We start from the raw sequence: 24,195 nt of genomic DNA, 5'->3' as shown, positions 1-24,195 counted from the left end.
GCATTTAACGATAGACATGGTGTGTTTGGTTCCTTATCTTTCATGGGTTCCCGGTATTCAGGAACGCGGAAAAGTCTTCTTTGTACTTTCACGACGATGCCTGACGAAACGATCGTAATGGATGTTCTGCAAAAGTATGCCTAGCGGTCAATGTCTCTTATGTACCTCACCGAAGTAGATACATGGAGAGAATGGAAAGGAAATTGAAATGACTTCACAAATGACATCTCTGCTATGCTTCTCCTTGTGACTGCTACTGCGATGTGTTTGCTTGCGATAGACGTTATGATAAGCAATGAATGCCTCCAGGCTATACTATAGTCGATAGCTCAAGGATAGCATCCGGTCGTTCCTACCAATGTCTTTTCAGCGTCCATGCCGGTGGTAGTGTATGAGAGTATGAGGTCTGACATTCTTAGGTCGTACCGCTCGAGAGCAAAGTGCACCCTAAAGGTCTTCACCAAACTTTGCACTATGCTTTATGAAGACAAAGTGTAGGGAATACCTCCAGGGTACCTTATCGTCGATCAGTTAAGCTGAACGTTCGGCTTCTCTAGCTGGAATTCTCGCTAGCAGTACCCCGCCGATGTTTATGCTAGTTGAATACTGGGCATGCTTCGACCCTTGACCTGATGTGTTAGCAGTACTGGTGGTCATCTCATCACTCTAGTAGCCTGATTTGAGGAATGACTTTGTATTTTAACAGGCTATCTCCAAAGACCTCGTCCGCCAAGAGACAATCTTAACCGTGAAGAATCTTTCGTTGCTCATTGATATTGGAAACAAAGATGGGAAAACGAGTACATTCGATGAACAAACAAAAGGAAACGCTGCGGTGCCGTTACAAAGCGATACCAATTTCCCCTCAACTGCTGTCCGAAGCATCCTCTTGCCCTGATTCGGCGCGAGGCTCTTTCTTTGACTTTCCTTTGCTCTTCTTCGTGTCTTTCCTAGGTGCCTTGCGCTTCTTGCGACTCTTCTCGGACTCAGTATCACTCGATTCGGTTTTGTTCTCACTGTCAGACAAAAACTCATCTGAAGCCAATTCCAAGCTTCTTTGATTTTGATCTGAGCGTCTGCTTTTCTTTCCGTTGAGCCTGCGTATAGTCGCGAGGCGCAATACTGGGAGGAGAGGACTGTAGCTTTTTCTTGGAACCTCGGGTGTAGAAGCCACACTGAGAAATGTAAAGTTGATTAAGTCGATACAGAATTCGTGTCAGTGAGTAGCAGATACTGTGCAGATTTCCGAGAGGTCTCGAATTCCTCGCCAAAGCCTGGCTGCCTGTAACTCAGATCTCTTGTCGCCTTTGCGGTTAGCGAAAGAAATTTGGCATCTTCTAATTGGTGTATTGAGTAGCACAGCTTATGCCAGCGTCGTGGCTATGCATAGCGTTAGTGTAGCCCTCCGCAGCTGCTGCGCCTCATCGCAATCTGCTTACCTAGCTCGCCCACGCGCGTACATACAACGTTCTTGCGCATAGGAGTATCCATCCACTTCTTTTCAACTTCGCGAAGATCCTTGTTCATTATTCCAACCATAAAATTACCAGTTCATACACTTGGCAACGATAAAAATCCTCGCCATTCCCCTCACCTTGAAAAGAAGAACAAACTGGGCCTTCGGATGGCAGCGCAAAGCCCTGATCAAGAAGGACGCACACTTCGACCGAGGAAGCGCAATGAAGATATCGCTGGAGGCATCACAGTCAAGCGGCAGAATGCGCGACCGCTTGTACAAGAGTTCCCCGTACCACTTATCCCCACTACGGACTGTGACGACGGCATCTATGCTCCGGAATTTCAAGATATCGACTCAGTGGAAAACAGTTTCTTCAAAGTAAAAGTCCCAGGTACAGTCAAACTTCGCAAGCAGATGGCTGTATTCGTGAAGCAATACGGCCGCAGTAAGATACCTAAATCCATTCTCCAAGACCTTCTACGTCCTCGCCTGGTACGTTTCCAAAAGGAGCTTAACGCCAAAGGGGAAGAGTTTAAACGTCATCTCCTCGAACTCTGGAAGATGGAAGACAAGTGGACGTATCCTATTGACAACTCTTTCGCAGCATCGTTCTTCACGCAAATTCACAACATGTCCAGAATGGCATCAGCTCCGCGCTTTTGTAGGCGTTGTACCAGGACAGATCTGGAGCGAATAACAGAGTCACGTGATTGTGGTAGAAGGATGAGGTGGTGTGGGGTTTGCAGGATCTTATCGCAGCGGAAGCTTAACGCAAGTAACGAAGCTCACATGTTCAAACAAAATCACCGATCGCCGTTTAGGATATGCGCCGCCCCAAGTTGGTCTGCTTGATATCCGAAATCTTGCAAGAGCTGATCAATTCATACAGGGCCCGGAGCTGCGCTCTTGGATAGGCAGGTTGGATTCCCGATGTTGCCAGATAGCGACATTCGTTTTGAAATACTTCGAGGGTGGATGCGAGTCTGTGATAAAGACCACAAAAGCTTCGGGTGCTGCTCTAAATCAACCTCTCGATTGCCTAGTAGAGTCCTCGATGTCAGCGACAATCGACTGCGACTTCATGTGTCTAGTTCAGGTGAGCGAGGTGAGTACGTCGCTCTGTCACATTGTTGGGGGAATTTATCGCAGCGACAGAAGAGGTCTTTCTGCACGTCATCCGGGAATCTTGAATCGAGACGCACGCGGGGTCTGGATATCGACACGCTCCCAAAAACCTTCCAAGATGCTATTATAGTGACTCGTGAGCTCGGCAAGAGATATATATGGATCGACTCGATATGCATAATTCAGTACGACGATGATCTGGAAGACTGGAAAAAGGAGTCGGGGAAAATGGGCAACACCTTTGGCAATGCCTACGTAACCATTGCCGCAACTTCTGCAAGAGACGCTACTCAGGGTTTCCTGGAACGACAAAGCTTGCAAGATCCAGAATCGCAATACGTCAAGGTAGACAGCAGCTCACATGGAGCCTTGTTCATCAGCACCATCATCGACGATTATCCTAGCGATGTCGAAAACGGTGTCTTGAATCAGCGGGCCTGGGTCTTACAGGAGCGAGCACTGTCGCGGCGGACTATCCATTTCACGGCCAATCAGACATACTGGGAATGCGGTGGAGGGGTGCGCTGCGAAACGCTGACTCGAATGCGCAAGTAAGTTACATTCATGTGTGCGATGATATAGGAATACCTGCAGCAGAGACGAACATTAACGCACTTCCAGCTCGAAAGCGCTTTTTCTGTCTGATCCAAAGTTCCCAGCATCTCTCATGCATCGTCGAATAGACGACAAGATCCGATTATTTCAGGGCCTCTTCGAAAAGTACTCGCAACTTGGTATCACTGATCCCACCGATAGGCCGATAGCGATTTCTGGGTTGGTAGATCGGCTGGCTGAGACATTCAAGATGAGGGCCTCACATGGTGTTTTCGAGGGCTATTTGCACAGAAGTCTCCTTTGGCACAGAGCCGATACAGCCAGGATGCAGCGGATTCAGTTTGCAGAAGACCGACAGATACCTTCGTGGTCATGGATGGCATCCAGTGGACGGATTGAATATCGCAAAGTCGAGTGCTGCGATGTTGAGTGGAACTCTGAGATTCGCTTCACGGACGAGGGACTGCAGGCTCCTACGAGGCGTTTACAGCAGTGTAAGATCGAACCGAGAGATGATGGAGCTTGCGATATACGAAGTGCAGCAAATGGTGCCGATATGGGCTGGGTGAGGTTCGATAGGACTGACATTGTTGACGTACGAACGGTTCAATGTGTAGTAGTGGGTCGAGATGTGGAAACCTGTCCGAAGCATATATATCACGTCCTGGTGGTCACGCCAGTAAGTCGGAGGAAGGGGGCCATGGTTGAAAGAGTCGGCGTCGGCTCACTCCCGAGGGAGCTTTTGTGTTTCCAGACCAAGCCTGCCACTGTGCGCATGGTATAGACACTTGACACATATCAGTCCAATGTCCAGAAGAACCTTCGTTGCGCATATCAACTACCCAAACCTGTGCAAGACCGCATCATCGCCATAATCCGACACCAGAAAGTCTTGTCGTGGCTAGGAGGTATCAAATCGTCAGTCCTCTTCCTGGACGGACATTACAGCTCACCGAGAGCCATGGCTCAGAGTCCCACGTCATTTGTCTGCGACAAGTCGGCTTCCGCCATACAGTCCAACAGCGAATTGTCGAAAGAGCCGTCTTTGCATCCGCCCGTGAAGACTATCGTGATATCTTTTTTTGCGCTGAACACCTCGATCCCAAAGATCCTCATCAAGGCGCACAGGGCATTGTCAGAAGTCTTATAGCCCAACTCTTGGTTTGCTATCACGAATTTGACAGTCGACTCATCAAACAGCTCCTCAAGTCCGATCTAGATCATCTTAAACCGTTATGTGCCACCTTAGAGATAATGATTAACGAACTTCCTGAAGTAGTGCTGACTTGCATCATCGATGCTATCACGATGCATGAGGACAGCGAGGCACGCTGCAAGAAGGTAGAGTATGTTCTCGATACTCTGATTGAGATTGCAGAATCAGACAATGAACGGAGATGTGTGTTCAAACTCTTAGTCACGTCGCCAAGAGTGTCCAGAAGGTATGGCGCGAGGACTGGCGGTAAGGCATGCGCGAGTGTGCTCACGATGCCGGAAAAGGTGGCTTCTCAAGGAGCTTTTACGATGACAAAGTGGGGCGACTATATGCAAGCTGGTCAAATTGGGTACACTGGTTGAAGACGATCCGTCGACGCATAGGTAAACAAACATTAGAATTTCAGGGGGAGAAAATGCTGGCCCATGGTAGGACAAAGCTTCAACCCAACGGTCCGCGAATTGCATTCGTTATTGCGCCTTGACCGTGCTTCCTAGATTATGCCTTAACGATATCCTTGGAGCGGTTTTCCAAGCACTGCTGCACTGCCAGCTGTTACAATCCACCCTCACGAGCGAAAGGTAACATCGTCTTGCGATCTTCCATCGTGTTGAACTGAAGGCGTCTGTGTCCTAATGCGAATGTTTAGGCATATCCTCGGCATGATAGTTTTCTGGAGACGACATTGCTGTATCTATTTTGAGCAATGCGCCGGTCGAGGCCGCCACCAATCAGAGCTCACAAGGGAATCGCGCGTTACCCCTTTCGGCCACTTGACATGAGCTTCGGGTAAATACCGTGGCAATCAACGTCATTTCCGCCCAAAACCCTTCCAGAAGGTTATGGATGGGGGGCGCGCCACAGCCGGTGCTGGCCGTTTCGGGGTCACAAAACTGGGGATACGATATTTAGCCTCGTGTTCCGACTGGATGAAGTCATAGCGGTGCACTTTGGTCGTCGGCGCCGAGTGTGGGCACTGTTCAGCCTCGTTGAGGACGAGCTTTGATCGTGAAATGATGTAGGACAAGGCGAGCGAATACGAGAAAAGATTTGGGTATATGAGAGATGGGATGCTGCTCTTTTTAGGCTTCCATCCAAACATCAACTCATCAACTCTACACTAATACTTCATCACTACAACTACCCCTTCCACACTTCAACAACACCGACTCCTCCAAATCATCAACATGAAGTTCACCGCCGCCTTCGCCGCTGCCTCCATGGCCGCCATCTCCTCCGCCCTTCCCCAGGCCTCTTCTCCCTTCCCTCGCCCTGAGGCTGGCGACGTTTTCCGTCTGATGTCTCTGCGCTCCGCCACTCCCATCCAGTACGGCAACGTCCAGGCCAAGGATGGCGGCCTCGTGATCAACTCGCCCGACGAGAACAACAAGACCTGCATCATCAACGGCGACCGCGACAACACCACTAGCGGCATTAACTACGCCTCATTCTCGCTCGACCAGGAGGACGGCAGCGTCTACATCTACACCTTCAACCCCCCTCTCCAGCTGTACGTCGACCGCAGCGGCATGGGTCAGGGCAACGTCCGCTACTCCACTGGTGTTCAGCCCATCGGCAAGAACCAAGAGCGCGGCCCCTTCAAGATCAACGACGACGGTGACCTTGTCTTCTCTGCTGGTGGTCTTACCGGCGATGTTGGCTTCCAGGCTTGCCCCGGCGCTGTTGGCGGAGGCTGGAAGATCTGGCTCTCTGGTGTTGACAAGCCTGCTGGTTCCGAGGGATGCACTCCCTTCACCATGAAGGCGCTCAAGGAGGACGAGCCCAAGAAGTGCCTCTACTCTTCTGCTCCTGCTTAAATGCCGAGCCTATAGAGATTCTTCGAATGTACATAATGATGGTCTCGAAGACGGGACTTTTGTTTTCTAATGTGTATATATGATAGCATTTGAGCGTCTGCATAGCCTTTTGTTAATCACTTGCTGGAACTGATAATGACAATACTTATCTTCACATTGCGTTCCTTCTTGCTGCACGTACTGATCTTTAACCAGTGTAAGGGGCTACCTAAGTAGAATTGTGCGGTTTACACCGAATTGTTTTGCAACTTCGTGGTTCAAGAAAGAAAGCTGTGCCGCCCTAACGCGATCTAATGGCTTCAGTTGCAGCGTCAATGGGGTCTACATCGGTGAAGTCATGTCGCGTTGAAGTTGTGACGATGCATGTGTTCTGATGGTGGGGTGGTGAACCAGCTCATTGGGCAGGCACTCTACTAAGCCCATTTTTTACCTTACCCAGTCTGTCCGCCATCCCCAATCTTAACATCAACCACCATCACCTGCTACCAAAAGATGTTTCCCTCAAACCTTCCAGGAGTGATGAGAACACGTTTTTGCAAGTTTATCCATGTTCAAACTCGCAAAGTCGCTCTTTCGAAGGCAACCATGGCCCCAACTCAAATTTCCGACATCTGGTTTCAAAGTCGTCAGCGAGGCGGTATTGTTTGAGGAAGAACAGCTTGAGGAGTTTCACAGGGGCGCCTACTATCCTGTCAACATAGGAGATGTTTTCGCATCGAAGTACCAAGTAGTAGGCAAACTTGGTTTCGGTGTTACGTCAACTGTTTGGTTGGCTCGTGATCTACAGCAAGTCAGCCTTCAGCAATTATGCTGTTTATACTAACAGAATACCAGCCACCATGCCTACACGACCTTGAAAGTTTTCACAAAAGAGGGAATGGACGAAGACGAGTATAACATGTACGACATCTTGAGCAAAGGCAATGCTTCGCATCCAGGATACAATCACGTCCAGACAGCTCTCGATTTGTTTACTATTCCTCGGCAAGGTGGCGAGCATCGATGTCTTGTTCAGAAACCAATGTGGGATAGTTTCAGGGATCTTTTGAATAGAAATCCTGCGCACCGCTTCACAGACGAGCTTCTAAAAGCTGGGTTGTCGCAGGTGTTTCTCGCACTTGACTACCTCCACACAGAAGCCAAGATCGTACACACAGGTGCGGGCTAAAACAAGTCTTCCCGCAATTCCGTTGAAAAGGATGTAGACATAACAGCCGACAACATCCTCATAGATATTGAGGACCAGGACATCTTGAAAGCCTTCGTTAACGCAGAAATGACAACTCCCTCACCACGAAAAGTCGTAGACGGCAAGCCGATTTACGCGACACGCCAGTTTGGATTGCCGAAAGAGTATGGTCGTGTTGTCCTCGGAGATTTCGGCTCTGCAGTCCGTGGAGACAAGCCTCAGATCCATGACGCGCAACCAGATGTCTACCGATGTCCAGAGGTTATGTTGAAGACTGAATGGGGTTATCCAGCTGATATCTGGAATGTTGGAGCGATGGTATGGTTCATCTCGAGCCTAATGCAAAGTCAGACGTTGACCGGGGTGCACAGATTTGGGACCTATATGAGGATAAACACCTCTTCTACGGCATCCCAACCGAAAAGCGATACCTGACCAGAGCTCATCTGGCGGAGTTAGTCGCGATGCTCGGCCCATCGCCGATAAATATGCTAGAAAGAGGAGCGCGGAGTGAAGGATTCTTCGATGGTGAAGGTGAGAATGCGCTCCCAAGGTACCCTGTGAAGCTAACCGAAGTTCCATCAGGGAATTGGATAGCCGAGATAGACATACCACAAGGCTTGACGTTAGAGACGTCAGAAGAGAATCTACATGGAGAGAAGAAAGAAGAGTTCTTGCAGTTTGTGAGATGCATGTTGCAGTGGAGGCCTGAGGATCGGTGGACCGCGAAGGAGTTGCTTGGGCATCCTTGGATAAGAGGAAATTCGTAAGTCAGGTTTGGCAAGTTCAGATGACTTGGAAATGAATGGTCTAAAATCTTGGAAGGATCGATTGGGACGAGAATGATGGCATGGAGGTCGCGTTGCCTCGAAGCAAGATCTTCCTACACTCGATCATAAACTGTGCAGAAAGCATAGTACCGAGGCCTAGCAACAAGTGAGAATGATGCTCTGTGAAGTTGCCATGCCTTTCTTGTGAGCCTGGGCCGACGGTTTACATTAGCTCGAAAGCTTCTAGCACAATCCCACCTTTCTCTAACCCTTCTACACTCAACCTCGGATCCTCTGTCCTTCCCTCACCTGACCGCGTATTCAGGAACCACCGATCTGCCAACCTCGCACCCCTCACATACTCAATCTTGCAGGCCCCATGACAACTCTCTCCTCTGTCTTGAATATCGCAGAAATGCACCTGCCAATGCCCCGGCAAACTCCACAATCGTGGGTCTTCCCATGTCCTTAGCGCACCATCTGTGGTCTGGAAACACCATCTGCGAGTTTCGTGCATCACACCCATCCAGCCCGGTGGCAGCGCACCAAGTAAACCCTCTCCAAACATCACACCTTGGATATATCATGGACCTACGACCTGGTACCTTCTGTTTCCTGTGTTGTGCTGCTACCGCAGCACAATAGGCACGCTCGCACCCGCCAATATGGCGACAATATCACCGGTCTTGACACTCGCAGGTGAAACACCCAAATACCCCTTTTCTGTCGTAAAAAACACTTCTCCCCGCCGATCACTAGTCAGCTCGTCAACGTACGCTCTATGACTAGGCTCAGTGCGCAACCCTGCATCGCCGGCAGACCATACACACGCCGTGAATGTGTGGCGGAATTCCGCGAAAGTGGGTAGATGACCATCGTAATACGAATCCTTGCAGAAGTCATTGGAGAGGAGTAGGACGAAAGCATCGAGAAGAGTTCCGCCGAGCGGATACAGAGACTCCATGAGTCCAGGTGGCTCCCATGCGCGATATGTAGCGATGATGTCTGCAACATTGTTACCGTCATATGTACGCGCGGCGATGGCTTTACGTGCAGGTGACACTTTAGATACACCATCCATCTTCACTCCTCTCAAAACTATACCCCCATCTTCTGTATCCACATACGACTGTCGGGAACCAGCATGCGCATGCGCAGCAAACAGATGCGATTCAGATTTTGGCCTCGCGTAATCCGGGACAAACGAGTTGAAACCCGGCGGACAGGTTTCGAGGTCACATGAGCGGAGAAGCTCGAGGGACTGGAAGTGGGAGATATAGCGTAGCGTCATATCTTTGAAGGCCTGAGCGGGGGTGAGAGAGTAATCTGGCGCGATGTGCAGGGCGGACATGGCGGGAGAGGTGGAGAGATTGGCGTAGATCAGGTCGCGAGAGTCAAAGTAGTTGCAGAGGCTTGAGCGGTGGAGGGTGTATGTTAGACTGTTGGTGTAGAAGGTATGACGTTAGCATATGTATCTTTATCGTCGGGGCTAATGTCGTACTGTCCACTTCTGTGGTAAAGGATGCTGACTTACGTACCTATCCGATCCCAAGTATTTGAATAGCGAGCGATAAAACAAGATCTCGTCGACGCCGATATATTTCCTGTCCATCTTATGTTCCACAAACACACTCATCTTCTCTAAACTTCTCCAATCAACCTCCTTCTTACCACACAAAACTTGTACCTCCGATGCCAACTGTATCTCCTGCCTAATCCACAGTCTACTAAACCACGGCCTGCGCAAGAACCTACTCAACGCTGTCCAATGCTCTGAACTCAGTGTAGAATCCTCTGGCCGCTGCTCTAGGATTTGCGCCTCGCTCCCAGGAAGTGTGCGGTGAATGCCCCGGTGATGCCATGTCAATTCGACACCTGCGCTTATTCGCTGGATAATGTTTAGAACTAACGGCGTACTTTCGTCTTCTGGGCCGAGCCAGACTACGACGCGTGAGGCTTTGTTGTAGATTTGTCCCATGCGCGCCACTTCCTGACCCTTTTCGACGAGATTCGCCTGGTCGATACATACGGCGTGGATCCAGAGCACTCGAGAGAGATCGCGGAGGCGCAGATATCGCAATGCGGTCATGAGGTTAGCACGGACATTGAGATACTGCAGGCTATCTATGTCGCCACTGGTGGTGGTGTGCCTCTGCCAGATGTACAGCTTCTCGTGGGCTTGCGTTGCAGAGCCCCACGTGTAAGAGAGGCATTCGTAGGGTGTGCGAGGTTCGTCTTGGAGCCTTTCGTGGATGATGGAGAGGTGAATGTCATCCGAAAATTGTCCAGGCAGCAGCTTGAGGAGTCTGATGGCATTTCCTGGCGGGTCCAGGACTTGATATGCAAAAAGTTCTTCTTCTGCCATTATTGATAACGGGTGGTATTCATGTTAGTGATGGGGCGGCTAGAGTTTGAGACAGCTCTCATATAGCGGGGCAATTAGTAAAGAAGGCTGCTGCTTACTACGTACAGCGGCTGTGTATCCCAGATGGATGTACAAGGGGGGGAAGCTTAAGCTGCATGTAGGGATAGGTGCATACCATGTCCGTGCGCATCGCACGATCGAACAGGTTGGAAAACTGCGTATCGCGATAACAGAAGCTTAAGCGATTAGGTCGTAGGCAACCTTTTGACTCATTCGGAGAAAGCGCTAGTTGATAGGTAAGTAGAATGATAAGCGTAAAAGAACTTACTTTAAGGTTTAGTTGTATATGATAGTTAGTGTATGGCTACGACTCCGAGAGCGACCAACAAGAGACCCATCCGATACTACGAAAGCATCGTTACGCATTTAGTGGTGGGAATGCTGATAGCTAAATGTCTACTGCTTAGCGCTGTCCGAGCAACTGACATCTCATTCCTTCCCACCATACTATCCTTCCCTCAATATAACCTCTACGTCACGCTGCAGATATCTTCACCAAGCTGAGCCGGGTTTGAGATCACAGGTATCTGCTTCGAGGTGATCCTTACCCGCCTGGATATGTACAGAACATTATTCCAGATTCCGTCTATTACATTACATCATGTATAGTCATGATGTTATAGCGATGGACCGACCCATATGTAGAATTCTGATCGGCAATCCGTGATCCCAGTAGCAGGTGCTAGACATGCAGCGCACCAAGCTACTTTCAGTATCTGGGTGGCATTGAATTCATTCGCAATCCCACTGGCGGCACCTCTGCTTTACGAAACAGTTAACAACGGCCGGATCAGCGGTCCAAATCAGGGTCCCTTTTGTCTGCATTGCCTCCACAGCGTAAGAGCCGCAAGGACCACAGCAGGCACACCGACTCCGATTCCAATTTTTGCCTCAGTCGGAAGTCCCTCTTCTGACTTATCTGCTGACGGTACATTCGTCGCTGTTGCTATTTGCGAGGGCAGGTTTGTTGTTGATGTGCCGGTGGATGTGAGAACTCGTGTTTGCAACGATGTTGGGATTGGACTGCTGTATGGTACATCTGTTGATGACGTCGTCGTGTCCGGAAGCATTCCTGACTCCGACGATTGTAGAATCTCCGTCCCATCCTCGTTCAGATATACCCCAGAATAGCTGTTACAACACGCAGCATTGGAATCGCCGCAACAGAAACTGCCGTCAGTACAGCGTGTGACGTGGGTGTATCCTGACTGACGACCTAGCATTCGGCGTCAGTGACTTGAGAAAAAAGCTTGGGAAGATAAGATGTACCGCAAACGTCCCACAACGGACTGCATCCGCTGCCCTCCTCATCCCAGTTGTTATTTGTACATCCAATGACGAAGTACTGCCCTGTCCAGTAATTGCTGTAACAGGCGCCTTGGATGCAGACGTCGTCCGCATAGCCATCGGTTCGATTGAGGTAACAGCACATATTCGATCCGGGACAGGGCTGTGGGCTGGTGTCTTCAGCTCCATCCCCTGTGTAGCAACTACTGTGGTCGGCAGATGCGCGAGCTAGCAGGAGGGCGAAAATGATGAACGAGGGGAATGGTGGAGTGTGTTGCTGTGTCATGTTGTCAGGAGAATAGGGTAAAAAAAAACAGCCGGACAAAAAAGTGCGTTCTCAGGTGTGGTGCCTACGGAGAAGTCAACAGTCATATAAACAACACGAAGAATCATTCTACTGATACTTTGCGCATGTACATGTACACGGTATCTCGCACACTGCGCCTCATTACCTTGTGAGAACCTTCTCGACATGTGTGCGCATGAATTCCCCCCTATAGCCGACAACACCGCTAAGTTGAGGCTGAGTTGTGTCACACCGGTTTGCTGTGGCTGGTCGACGTGTGGTAATGTGGTGGCTTGCGGCGGGCTGAGGACACGCGGGTTTTTGGATCCCAATTTCCATCGCGCGCGCAGCTGTTGACCCTCCTCGATCTTCTTCTACTACATCAAGAGTCGCGATTCATCTCAATCCATCTCTTTTGGTGCCAAGCATGATGCAGTATTCGCTCAAAGTCGCATCATCAGTCTTGAGAGATGAGGGAAAGTACCATGGCGGCCGCCCCCGTCAGTAAAGCGGGGAAACTAAGTACACGGTGGATCACACAGCCACCACGCCAGGTCTGCACGTTATCAACAAAACGATAACCCCAATATCTCTTAAAGAACGTCTGCATGAGCATGGTCGCATCGTATTCAAGCTTCTCGAGCCGTGAAACTTCGTCAACTACGACTATCGCAAGGCCTCGTTATCCCAAGAGTAGGAATGATTTGAAGGCCCCCCTATAGTTTTTGTCATCTACCCCGCCCACAAAGCCATAGAGGACTAACTCGCCCTGCTTCCACACCACAAGGGGACCGCAAGCGCATCCTTCTGCTCTTGCCCATCTGAGCCTTTTCATCTTCTTGCATTAACTATTTGCGCACGCGCTCAGCATGGTTGATGGTGCAATGCGCGAGTACTGCTACAACTAAAGAATGCTATAGCTTCTCCTCGGTTGAAGAATCACGTCACCACCAGGATCGATGATGCGCTTCACGTCGAGGCGCGGGGAACAGATAGCTTAGACTGACATCCGATTTCGCACGTTCTCACAAAACAGAAGTCCATATATAACGCAGAAACATAGCCGCTGCCTATTGAATGAGCTAGATCATTTCTCGGAACCACGCATTCACGCAACAGAAGCACACTGAGACGGATGCTCGCGGACTAGCTTGTCTACTTCCACGTTGAAGCGTGTCTACTGAATTAATATCTCCATTACTTGATACCATTCAAGAACAACTATGGCTACCGCAGCTACTGCCGCTGTGACGCCTCCAGCGCTCGGCCGGGTCTTCAGCACTACACCCGCAGCCCAGCCACCACAAGGCCAACCAGACATATCCTATCACCCCGACTGGGAAAAATACCAAGCTCGTGTAGCCCGTCGCACTCAGACAGATAACCTCCCAAAAGCTCTTCCAGATGGATTCCCTAAGGAGCTAAAGGGCGACCTAGTTTGGGAAGGAGAGTCTCTTGCCCAAGAATACGATTGGACCTACGTCTTCTCGGCCGACCAACTAGCGGAAATAGACAATGCAGTTACTCACTTCAAATGTAAGCTCCCTGCCTCGCTGATCCCTTCTATTTGGGGGATATGCTTTTGTTACAACTGGTTGACGACCGGACCGAATAGCCCTCAAGCTCGGCTTTGGCTACATAGCGCAAGAGACATTTCCTCTTCCTAATCTGCATGCAGAGCTGCGCCGTCTCTCCCATGAGCTACATTTTGGCCACGGCTTCTTTGTTCTTCGTGGTCTGGATGTCGATAAATATACACGCGAGGAAAATATCATCATCTACGCTGGTATATCCTCGCATATTGCTTCTATCCGGGGCCGTCAGGACGCTTATCTAGACGACAAGCGTGCGGATGTTGTTATAGGACATATCAAGGATGTCAGATCTGGAGTCGGGGAGGGCGAGAATAAAAGTCAGCTCAAGATTGGTACTCCAGCGTACACGTCGGACAAGCAGGTCTTCCATACTGACTCCGGCGATATCGTCTCTCTCTTCGCACTCTCAACGGCAGCAGAAGGAGGCGCTAGCCGTCTTGCCAGTACATGGCGTGTTTACAATCATCTGGCTACAACAAGACCCGACCTTATCCATACGTTGAGCCAAGACTGGGAAGCTGAGCTGTATGTTGCCCCAAGTCAAAGACAAATACAGTAAAATTCGGAAGTCACTAATACATTCTTGCTAGCTTCACCAAGACCGTGGATGACAAAGAAAGATTCGAGAAGCGGCCTCTTCTCTATTACCAGCCTGCCAGCGTAGATGGCAAAACGCCAGAAAGGATCCTTCTTCAGTATGCTCGACGCTATTATGTTGGTTTTGGGCAGCTTCCGCGCGGCAACCATCTGCCACCGATTACCGAAGCCCAGGCAGAGGCACTCGATGCCTTGCATTTCTTAGGCGAGCGTTTCAGTGTATCGACCAACTTCGAGAAGGGCGATATACAGTACGTCAACAACGTTGCCGTATTCCATGCGCGTGACGGCTTCACTGATAAGGGCGATAAAAAGTGAGTTCTCCAGAATATCAGAAGACTACCGAGTGAACTAAGATCAAATAACTGACTATATTGGGGATCATAGGAGACATCTACTACGACTGTGGCTGCGTGACCCTGAGAATGCATGGGAGACTCCAGTTGCGCTTGCCTCGAGATGGGACCGTGTATATGAAGGTGTGACACCGGAGCTGCAGGCTTTCCCGCTCGAACCGCACACTCGCAGCGAAAGCACCCCAAGTGCAAAGTGAGCGACTGGTCTTCTAGCCCATGTTCGGATTGATCTATAGCGGGAACGTTGATCTTGACGCCACCAGGCTATAGTGATTCACGGGTATTATGCATACCATTAAAGGATGACATCACAGTAGTCGTCGCAAGTACTCAACTAAGTATCAGCTGTCGCAATACGATACTCGTGATTGCATGTGATCAGACCTTCCAGATAAAAAAGCATAACTCCAAACGCAAAGTGAAGTTTAGGAGTAGGCTCCTCCAGCATAATAACATAAGACAATCTTTTTGCGGGTTGAGAACGACGGAACTACACTCCATCTTTTTCATGGACTCGGGGTAACATGATTACAATTGATCCCAATCTACCAGGTTTTGTAAAAGCTAGAGTTTGGCCTCACAAATCATCTAAATATACAGCAAATTAGTCCTCCTACTTGCCAGAGCAAGCCACGTGATACCAACATGCGCTCCTATTACGGGTATTATGTGGAGCTCTGGCGTGCCAGAACAGCTAGTTAGCGTCAATGATGCAAGCGCGTCGATATATCGCGAAACACCCCACAAACGCTTCGTTTTGAGACCATTGCTCCAGTGCGCGCCGATAAGACTTGAGCAAGGTCTGATACGCGATTCTTGGAGAGCAAGGGAGCACATTGCAGATTGTCAGAGCAGAAAGAGTCGGGGGCTTTGATGGTCTACGAGCCTTGGCTGCATCGCCCACCACTCCATCATGAGCGCTTACATGACGTGCTTCTAGGCAGGTTCCATTTCTGGAAGGTGAGAGACTGTTCATGGCATGGGTACTGCTTGTCACTCCCGTAATTGGCATTGCGATGGTGATTGTGCCATCACATAGGCTGGTCACGACGTGCGCATGGACAAAATGACAGGGCTGAGGAAGATGATACCCTCCACTGTTGTCGTCCTTAGATTCTTGCTATGGTGTATCAATCTTGTTCCCACATCACGTCATTCTAGACAACTCGCGATGCGTTATATGTACCGTCCCTCGCATTCTTGTTCATACTGCAGGATACACCATTAGGATCAAGAATAGTTGGCCACTTCGTATCACCCGAGCCGTATCGTCCTCCAGACCAAATCGCCAGACGACCCACACTATGGGCTTTCTCTCCAAGATCGGACCGCAGACCACCACGAGCCAGGTGGCACCCGAAAGCGACAACTCGGATAGCGAACTCTCCGTTATCCATGACGGCAACTTGGCCTACGTCCATCAAACGGCTGGAAATGGCGCATCCGGCTATCAGGAAGCTGTAGGGGCGCCTGTGGAGAAGCATTCACCTCTGGGCTACCACGTCAACTGGCTTACAGTCATCTTTCTCAACGTCAACCATATGGTCGGCACCGGCATCTTTTCCACGCCAGCTACGATTCTCCGTCTGACAGGCTCGGTGGGTTTGGCCCTGATCTACTGGGTTATCGGCTTTGTTCTGGCCGCTGCTGGTCTCGGCGTATACCTGGAGTTCACCAGCTTCTTCCCCAACCGAAGTGGCTCTGAGGTCGTGTGGCTCGAACAAAGCTTTCCAAGACCTAAGCACTTCTTCCCGATAACCTTTGCTGTTCAATCCGTCCTTCTGTCTTTCAGTAGTAGCAACGCCATCGTATTGTCCAACTATCTATGGCGTATTGCCGGGCGCGCGCCGGACCCATGGGAGCTCAAGGGTGTAGCTATTGCCGCATACACGTTCGCCGTCATCTGCGTGGTCGCACACAACCGGTATTCCTTATGGGCAATTAATGGCATCGGAGCTTTGAAGATACTACTACTCGTCTTCATCTCGATTTCAGGTTTTGTTATCCTTGGCGGTCATGCGCCTCGTGTAGAAAACCCTGGCATCAACTTCAGGGACGGCAACGCCATGAGCGGAACCACTTCCAGTGGATATAATCTCTCACAAGCTATGGTTAATATCAGCTTCGCCTTCTCTGGGTGGCAGAATGCCTTCAGCATGGCCAACGAGATCAAGAGTCCTCTGCCTACTCTCAAGAAGAACGCTACTGCGTCGCTACTGATTGTCTTTACACTCTACTTTCTCTGCAACATCGCCTATTTCGCCACTGTTCCCAAGGATGTGTTTATCGATTCGAGCGAGCTGGCCGCAGCTGTATTCTTTCGTACCGCTTTTGGATCCGCGGCCGAGTCAGCCCTCAACTTTTGTGTCTTGCTCAGTTCTTTTGGCAACCTGCTCGCCGTCTTAGTCGGTCAGTCGCGACAGATCCGCGAGATTGCCCGCCAAGGTGTACTTCCGTGGACGGAGTTCTGGGTATCGACGAAGCCTTTCGGTACACCACTCGGACCTTATCTCCTGAAATGGGTTTTTACCATCATTATGATCGTCGCACCTCCAGCAGGCGACGCATTTCAGTTTGTCGTCTCGCTGAAGTCATATCCAGATGCCATCTTTCATGTGGCTCTAGGCGCAGGCCTCATTTTCCTCCGCCGGCGTCGCGACCGGTCCGGTACTCCTCGATCAGACTTTAGGGCTTGGTGGGTTGTCGTCATCCTATATTTACTCTCACAGGTCTATCTGCTTGTCATGCCGTGGATTCCCCCAGTGGGTGGCATCTATGCTGGCACCGTCAGCTTTTTCTATGCCACTTACATGATCGTGGGTATCGCGGTGATCGGTATCTGCGGTGCTTATTACTACGTCTGGATGAATGTCCTTCCGCGTTGGGGCAACTATACCATCAGGTCGCAGGTGGTCAATGTGGATGACAATGGTGCCAACACGCATCGGCTGCTACGTGTACCTAATGCCGAGTTGGCTGATTGGGATGCCAACCATGATGAGCTTGGTAGGGCGATACATTAGAGGCGGACTAATAGATTTGCAATTCCTTGTCAGGTTTTCGTGCCTCGAGCACTTGCACGATAACTTCTCCTGTGTAAAAAATGACGGTTCATGAATAAAAGCGATGGTCATCACATCTGTATGATTACGTAGGGCAGCCCACCACGGTGCCCCCACCATCATCCTGGTCAACGCTTCCACCTCCCGTCCCGAACACTCAGCACAAACCTCATCGTGATCGCAAAACTTGCTCGCATCAACCACATCCAGACGTGTTTTGACAGGCGGGTAATACCTTCCTGTCGGTGCGCAATCCCAAAAAGACGAGCTGGTTGATGCAGTATATCCCTGCAACCTGCAGCGGAGATGTAAGATGTGTTTTGGAAATAGAATGCTTGATACGCCAATGCACAGATACCCTTCATGCAAGCTCAGGACTCCGACATCTGTAACGTTCGCGCTCGAGTGGGAAGACCGTAATGATTGCAGGATTCGAGAGATCCTGGGGCGGTATGTAGCTGGATGTTTCAAGTTGCTGTTTCAACATATGCTGCAGCCTGAAGGATCTCGTTTGGGATTTTCGGCCTCAACAAGCAGGGTATCGAAGCACTCATGGCCGTCACACCCTCCATGGCGCGCACCGTGCCGTCTACCGTCACAACTTGTTAACAGATGTTAATGCCTCCAAATGTTCCCTATAAGATTTACGGCTTAAGAAATTCGCATCGAAATCACCAGATTTTACCTTTTCAGCTCCCGCTACCATGGCCCCGAATTGTACACCTGAAGCCAATTCAACAGATTCCGAACGTGTTCCTAGCAAAGGAGATAAGAGGAAAAGAGATGGAACGTCAGATCCTCAGTCATCATCGGTACGAAAAAGAAAGAATGGGGCGGTCGGCGTTCCAAGCAAACAAACGGACTGCCAAAAGGCTCTTGAGAGGGCGAAGATCGTTAAAGAATTCCGCATCACGTTCCACCCCCAGAAGTTTTCCCCACAGCGTCCAGGAAATGTTCCTGAGAAACATCAGACGAAATTCAAGCACATTCAGCAACTTGGCAAGATCAGTTACGATTCGTATGCAGTACAACCTCGACCTGATACTGCCAACAAGCCATGGGAGGATAAGAACAAGGAACGGGCTACACTGGTGAGCGAGAAAGCAGTTCAGGCGATGAAGGATTATCAGAACGAGGATGGATGGCGGATGAAGCTCGAACCCTTCATCTTTGAACGCTTCGAAATCGAAGTTGCTTGGTATGATACAATCCGAGCCTGATTCATTTCAGATCTCCGATGCTGATAACTGGTAGCCAGGAGTGCCGCAAACGTCTGTGGCAATCCTTGGTTGAGGTGAACCCGGAAGAAAGCAATAGTCGAACGAAAAACCTCGCAGAGCGTCAACATCGTCGTACAGTATGCGACTGTGAGCCATCGTCGAAGCAGAATGGCATGTGAGTCGATATATCTACCAAACAACGGAGAACAACTAATCACGTTCTCAGTTTGAGCACAGGACGGACCAACATATTCTCTGAACGTATTGGCGAGCGAAGCATCATTCAGGACGATCCCGAAAACCACCATGGAAAAGAAATGAAGCCAGATCGAGTCTATGGACTGAGAACTACAGATTCCATAAAGAACATTTGGCAGCAACCACATACTTCTCACTTCGGACACGCGTCTGAGCTCGAGTTTGATCCACTAGGCAGATTGACTAAGACCTGCAATCCAGACAGTGGTGGAGAAGCTTCGATATATCCTTTCTTGGTGATGGAGGCTAAAAGCCTTAAAAGCAGAAGCAATTTCTCTGACATCGAGACACAAACAGCAGTACCTATACGAAATCATTTGTACCTACAGCTAAAGCTCCAAGAAGACGAGTTCAATAACATGCCGACACCAGGAGGCCCATTGAGTTGGTTTTTTGCGTACATTGGTGAGATATGGAGGGTATACGGCTGTTACGTCACAGAATCTAGCCCAGGAAGTTTGCCCTGTTATGTGAGTCGATAAGTAGGTTTTCTGATGCGTTGGTTAACACAGTAGCAGGACATCGTTCGCTTGTGGCAAGGCGATATCACTGGCTATGACGAGGCACTTCAACTAGTTCTAATTATGGACTACATCGTTGATTGGGCGCGTGATATTTTCCGGCCCAGTATCATGAGACAACTGATGTCCGTAGTCCACAAGGGCGAACAGTCGTCTTACACGATTGTCGATCAACCTGACATTCTCTCAATACACGATCTTGCGAACTCTCGGTACGGTGGCAGGCCTGTCCCTACCATTGCCGGAGCTGGAACACTCGAGGCGCCTGCGGAACCGGACTTTGATGCAATAAACTCCACGATTGACTCTTCTTTCGAGCCACTCTTAGCGAATACAGGAAAACATGTCGATATCAGGGTCTGGGAAGGCGCCAAATATGAGTCACGAGTTCGAGGGCTTTTTATCACCGAAGATGACACTGCTGCTATGGAACATCTCATACACACGGACTACAAAAGATTGGAGACTGTCAGCTCAGATCGCTGTTGGTTTCTCTTGTCAAGCGTCCGAGACATCAAAATCATCGAAGAGGCTTGGACTGGAAGTCAAGAGATCAAGGATGTACAAAATCTCCGAGAGCAAAAGATCTTGATTTCTCTCTATGTGCAGTACCGCAAAGATCTTAATGGTGCGCCTATACGTGAATTAACGTATCTCGCTCTTACTGAAGCCGCTGCCAGCAAGACAGAGTATCCCTTCGGATATATGCTAGAGGAAATTGAGCTGGTTGCTCCAGCTGAAGAACTTGCAATCAAGCTGCGGGAAGCCTGGCATTCGAGCAACAAGAACTACTACAAGCGTTACGCCAGCGGCAAAAGTAGCGTACTTTGTGTCACCGCATCTGACTACGACAAATCGGTAGACCGTGTCGTCCTTGGCTTCTACAGCGACCGCGAGATGACGAACCACACCAAAAGACTGGATTCATTCTTCAAGACCGCTTGTGAAGATCGTAAAGCAGAGCTTTATAAGGTCTATGCAACATGCTCTCGGTACACAAAAGCCGTTCATTCGCTTACCGTTGAGCCACATTGCGCCCTGAACCCTGACCAAGATTGCGTTTTCATCAACACAGACGCCATGCGATCCGGAATTTGCGTCTACATCAACAATGCAGCATCTCAAAAGATCAGTCATAGATTGATAATCCGGCATCTTCTGCAAATGGTAGTCATTAGTTGGAACAGCACATGGCCGGATTCTAGCTCCACCTTCTATACGAACGATGAGGCGCGTATCGACAGTAAGATACTACTATGGATCGTGTCAGATCCCCAATGGGATTTGTATCGTACGATGAAACCTCCTCTGAACATGCCTGACATGTACAAAGTTCATATGTACAGAGTTCACAAACATTTGGCGTGGTACCGCAGAGTATTACTCAGACACGAGTGTGGGATGGGTATTGTCGGATCCGAACACGGGCGCAGTACCATTGAATCTGAATTCTACAAAGAAGGGCACGAAAATATTCAACGCTACATTCAGCGCGCTTGCAAGAATTGCGACTACAGGCATTATTCCGATCCAGCTGCGTCAGGGCCTACATTTTACTTTCACGACGAAGATTTCATACCAAAAGAAGGCATTTAGATTAGGTCTAGACAATTGCATACAGTAAGGCGAAGAGATACCTTGGAAGATCTCCCATTTTCGAAATATCCTATGATATAATACGTGTAGCTTATCTTTTCGAAAGTTCTTACCTACTGGTACGTGAGTGCTGGATGAGTTCTTCATCGCCCATTTCAGTGTGTGCTAGACCGTGACGGTCCCCGACTTCTACAAGTCGCGACCGGCATATGCGCTTGCGATGTTCAATGTTGATGTATGCGAGATCAGGTACGATGGGACAATCTGGTACGATCAAGTCCATCATATGTAGTTGCCCCGCTCCTCAAAGCAACAATAGGAAAGGACTTAACTTACGAAACCTCAAGTTGCTCCTCGCCGTTGTGGTTCACGCTGATAGCGTGGCCATAGTACACCATTATTACCAGATTACCGGCAAAAGCGTGTCTTAGATATGCCCATCAGTATCGCGTTCATCTCCAGTGTGACACTCGCATGCGACCGGTCCTTTCCGAGTACGACGTATCTAACCTCGTAATGGCAGATGTCTTTGAAAACATTTCCAAGCTCTTTCTCCAGGGCTGGCACACCAGTGATTTCGTTGTTGATGACGTGGATGAATTGTACTACCACCTTCTTATACCCAGAAGGATCAGGGGCCATTCGCAAAAGGAAGGCTCGTTAGACGGAATTCACGATATCATCGTGAAAGGTCTTAATCTTAACGTCGTGCTATTCCTGTGTGGATGTGGATCTGAGGTTGGAAGGCATGACGAGTTCGGATAGTTTGGGATAGGCAGATCGTGAATATGAAAAGTCCAGAGAAACTTCTTGGAATTGATGAAAAGGCTGGGGGATAGGAGTGTTGAGAAATATAACCCTGGTTACGTTCGCTAATCATTCGTGTGAACCATGGGAACCGGGAACTTTGATTTTGGACTGCACCCTCGCTTCACGTCGAAAAACATTGCATCGCCTCTCATGGCCGTCTTTGTGAGAACACCCCTTCTCGATCTCCCTTTCTCAATATTATTCTGGGCAAAATCATATTGGCATAATCGTCTTCAAAAGCGTTGATTAATGTCTCAAAGCCTATTATAATATCTCCTAACGAGTACCGAAACACGGCATGGCGCATTCCATGACTGGAGAGCAAGACACGAAATACCACACAAGAACGAGTCACAATATGCTCACGTGCAATATTAGCGCGAGGTTACGATGCCTGGGACCAAGATACTATAAAGAGACATTCATTATGCTATGCTTGGCAAATGTTGAGTTCCTCTAGTGTGCGCGTAACGGGTTGAAATCCCACCATGATGTGATGACTCAAGCAACCAGTTTCTTCCAAGAATCCCGTGCGGAGACGCGTTCCCACCAAGCTTGTACATTGTGGCGGGTTCCAAACAGATTACCTTCTTGAATCTCGAAGAGCTTCCCGACGAGTGGCATATAAAATATATCGATCAAAGAGAATGCATCGCCACCCATGTAGTCTTGCTTTGCAAGGATATCGTTGAACACGTCAAGGTTCTCGGAAAGAGTACTCTTCGCTTTCTCCAGAACGGACTCTTCAGTGGGCTGACCGAACATACTAAATGAAAGTCGTTAATCCTGTCATGAGATCTGTGCATTGGCAACTGACGGTCGCACCATTTTCTGGTAAAATATCTCCTGGGCAAATGGGTCGAAGTTGTTTTGTTCCACAGACGCCCATTGCTCAAAGTGGGCCCAGGCTTTCTTGTCGTCGAAGGAGGGTAGAAGAGCGGTGCCCTGCTCGGCGTACTCGCTAGCTAGGAAACGCGATATCGCGCGAGATTCTACACGTAACAGGTGAGATCATGTGGAAAATAGAGCGTTGCGTACTGACCGAAGAAAACGAAGTTGTTGTCCTCGAGAATCGGGATCTTGCCGAAGGGATGTTTTTTGAGATACGACTCGGTCTTTTATCCCATTAGTTTGTGAGGTCGAATATCGTGTTCACTTACGTTGTGTTCTCCCGCGGCAATATTTGGAGCATGCAGCGTAAAGTCACTTACTCCCTTCTCAGCAAGGACAAGAAGCGGACGAAGTGTGCAGACTGAGTGCGAGATTCCAACAAGGGTGAACGGCATGGTGAAAATCCAAAGCGATATTTGTTGAGTAGGACGCTTTCTGATACATGACATCCTCAGAGGGAGGCGCCACTCTTATATATACGTAGTGTGATTTCTTCATACTTCAATGATATACAGGTACGATTTCCGTACTGCACTGCGGATCTGGAGATGATTCATCAGCTGCGGAAGCCCGTTTTGTGATCCGGACCAAGGCAACCAGATGGTGGACCTCGGTCCGATCATGGAACATCCCCATGTACTTACAAAATTGCTAGATATTCCGTACAATTTGCATCCGCAGTGAGTAAGACGGTGGTCGCTCTTTCTTTGACCGGGGCATTTGCGGCTATAAAATATATCCGCACCGGTGAAGCATCCATTGTGAACCAGCGAAGACCGCTATGCTACGGGTTTTGAACGCCGTACAAAGCCTTAGTGCGAGGGTATTCAGCCTGAGTCAACATTGGTTTCGGTGGAAACAAACTTCCGTAAATTATTAGACATGATTCTGCTTGGAACGTATCCACATGAACGAAATGTTCTATATGCTGCAGCTCCTTGAAGTACTAACAAAACTGATCTTGCAGTAGTAGCTCGTCAATGAACTAGGATGCGCGGGTCTTGTCGGCGGAATTCTACAAGTATTACTACTCAAAATTGGCAAACAATTTACGATGGCTTTGATGCTATTGTCTGGTTCACTGTCTTTACTGTCGTTATATGGGAATATGCTCAGAAGTGAAGACAGGAAAAGGATTTGTGATACACTTCATTCTTCCT

At 49.3% G+C, this 24,195-nt stretch overlaps 10 protein-coding genes across 10 annotated transcripts; 7 read left to right on the top strand and 3 right to left on the bottom strand.

Moving 5' to 3' along the window:
* Positions 1 to 2,812: 2,812 nt before the first annotated feature.
* GT037_010603 (uncharacterized protein) lies at positions 2,813 to 3,759 on the top strand (the record flags this gene model as incomplete). Its single annotated transcript, XM_038935650.1, has 3 exons — positions 2,813 to 3,135; positions 3,206 to 3,704; positions 3,757 to 3,759. 3 exons carry the CDS (start codon positions 2,813 to 2,815, stop codon positions 3,757 to 3,759), a joined length of 825 nt encoding a protein of 274 aa, XP_038781654.1.
* Positions 3,760 to 4,102: 343 nt separating this feature from the next.
* Positions 4,103 to 4,717, top strand: GT037_010602 (uncharacterized protein; the record flags this gene model as incomplete). The annotated part of the gene is made up of 1 exon (XM_038935649.1): positions 4,103 to 4,717. A coding segment is annotated over one exon (615 nt), but the record flags the coding sequence as incomplete, so codon positions are not given.
* Positions 4,718 to 5,542: 825 nt separating this feature from the next.
* Positions 5,543 to 6,172, top strand: GT037_010601 (uncharacterized protein; the record flags this gene model as incomplete). Its single annotated transcript, XM_038935648.1, has 1 exon — positions 5,543 to 6,172. One exon carries the CDS (start codon positions 5,543 to 5,545, stop codon positions 6,170 to 6,172), a length of 630 nt encoding a protein of 209 aa, XP_038781652.1.
* Positions 6,173 to 6,719: 547 nt separating this feature from the next.
* On the top strand, positions 6,720 to 8,301 carry GT037_010600 (kinase domain-containing protein; the record flags this gene model as incomplete). The annotated part of the gene is made up of 6 exons (XM_038935647.1): positions 6,720 to 6,940; positions 7,007 to 7,329; positions 7,378 to 7,679; positions 7,733 to 7,895; positions 7,947 to 8,127; positions 8,187 to 8,301. 6 exons carry the CDS (start codon positions 6,720 to 6,722, stop codon positions 8,299 to 8,301), a joined length of 1,305 nt encoding a protein of 434 aa, XP_038781651.1.
* A 458-nt stretch (positions 8,302 to 8,759) lies between these two features.
* On the bottom strand, positions 8,760 to 10,496 carry GT037_010599 (uncharacterized protein; the record flags this gene model as incomplete). Its single annotated transcript, XM_038935646.1, has 2 exons — positions 8,760 to 9,570; positions 9,670 to 10,496. 2 exons carry the CDS (start codon positions 10,494 to 10,496, stop codon positions 8,760 to 8,762), a joined length of 1,638 nt encoding a protein of 545 aa, XP_038781650.1.
* Positions 10,497 to 11,359: 863 nt separating this feature from the next.
* GT037_010598 (uncharacterized protein) lies at positions 11,360 to 12,129 on the bottom strand (the record flags this gene model as incomplete). Its single annotated transcript, XM_038935645.1, has 2 exons — positions 11,360 to 11,772; positions 11,826 to 12,129. The coding sequence occupies 2 exons, from the start codon at positions 12,127 to 12,129 to the stop codon at positions 11,360 to 11,362; spliced, it is 717 nt and encodes a 238-aa protein (XP_038781649.1).
* A 1,223-nt stretch (positions 12,130 to 13,352) lies between these two features.
* GT037_010597 (clavaminate synthase-like protein) lies at positions 13,353 to 14,874 on the top strand (the record flags this gene model as incomplete). The annotated part of the gene is made up of 4 exons (XM_038935644.1): positions 13,353 to 13,665; positions 13,745 to 14,249; positions 14,315 to 14,635; positions 14,709 to 14,874. The coding sequence occupies 4 exons, from the start codon at positions 13,353 to 13,355 to the stop codon at positions 14,872 to 14,874; spliced, it is 1,305 nt and encodes a 434-aa protein (XP_038781648.1).
* Positions 14,875 to 15,981: 1,107 nt separating this feature from the next.
* Positions 15,982 to 17,700, top strand: GT037_010596 (amino acid transporter; the record flags this gene model as incomplete). The annotated part of the gene is made up of 1 exon (XM_038935643.1): positions 15,982 to 17,700. The coding sequence occupies one exon, from the start codon at positions 15,982 to 15,984 to the stop codon at positions 17,698 to 17,700; it is 1,719 nt and encodes a 572-aa protein (XP_038781647.1).
* Positions 17,701 to 18,443: 743 nt separating this feature from the next.
* GT037_010595 (uncharacterized protein) lies at positions 18,444 to 21,334 on the top strand (the record flags this gene model as incomplete). Its single annotated transcript, XM_038935642.1, has 4 exons — positions 18,444 to 18,937; positions 18,994 to 19,134; positions 19,186 to 19,687; positions 19,736 to 21,334. The coding sequence occupies 4 exons, from the start codon at positions 18,444 to 18,446 to the stop codon at positions 21,332 to 21,334; spliced, it is 2,736 nt and encodes a 911-aa protein (XP_038781646.1).
* A 1,311-nt stretch (positions 21,335 to 22,645) lies between these two features.
* Positions 22,646 to 23,430, bottom strand: GT037_010594 (uncharacterized protein; the record flags this gene model as incomplete). Its single annotated transcript, XM_038935641.1, has 4 exons — positions 22,646 to 22,910; positions 22,962 to 23,136; positions 23,187 to 23,259; positions 23,305 to 23,430. The coding sequence occupies 4 exons, from the start codon at positions 23,428 to 23,430 to the stop codon at positions 22,646 to 22,648; spliced, it is 639 nt and encodes a 212-aa protein (XP_038781645.1).
* Positions 23,431 to 24,195: the final 765 nt, after the last annotated feature.

This window comes from Alternaria burnsii, assembly GCF_013036055.1.
Source record: "Alternaria burnsii strain CBS107.38 chromosome Unknown 717, whole genome shotgun sequence".
NCBI lineage: Eukaryota > Fungi > Ascomycota > Dothideomycetes > Pleosporales > Pleosporaceae > Alternaria > Alternaria burnsii.
The sequence above is the reverse complement of the archived record's forward strand: the minus strand, read 5'-3'. Positions and strand labels throughout refer to the sequence as shown.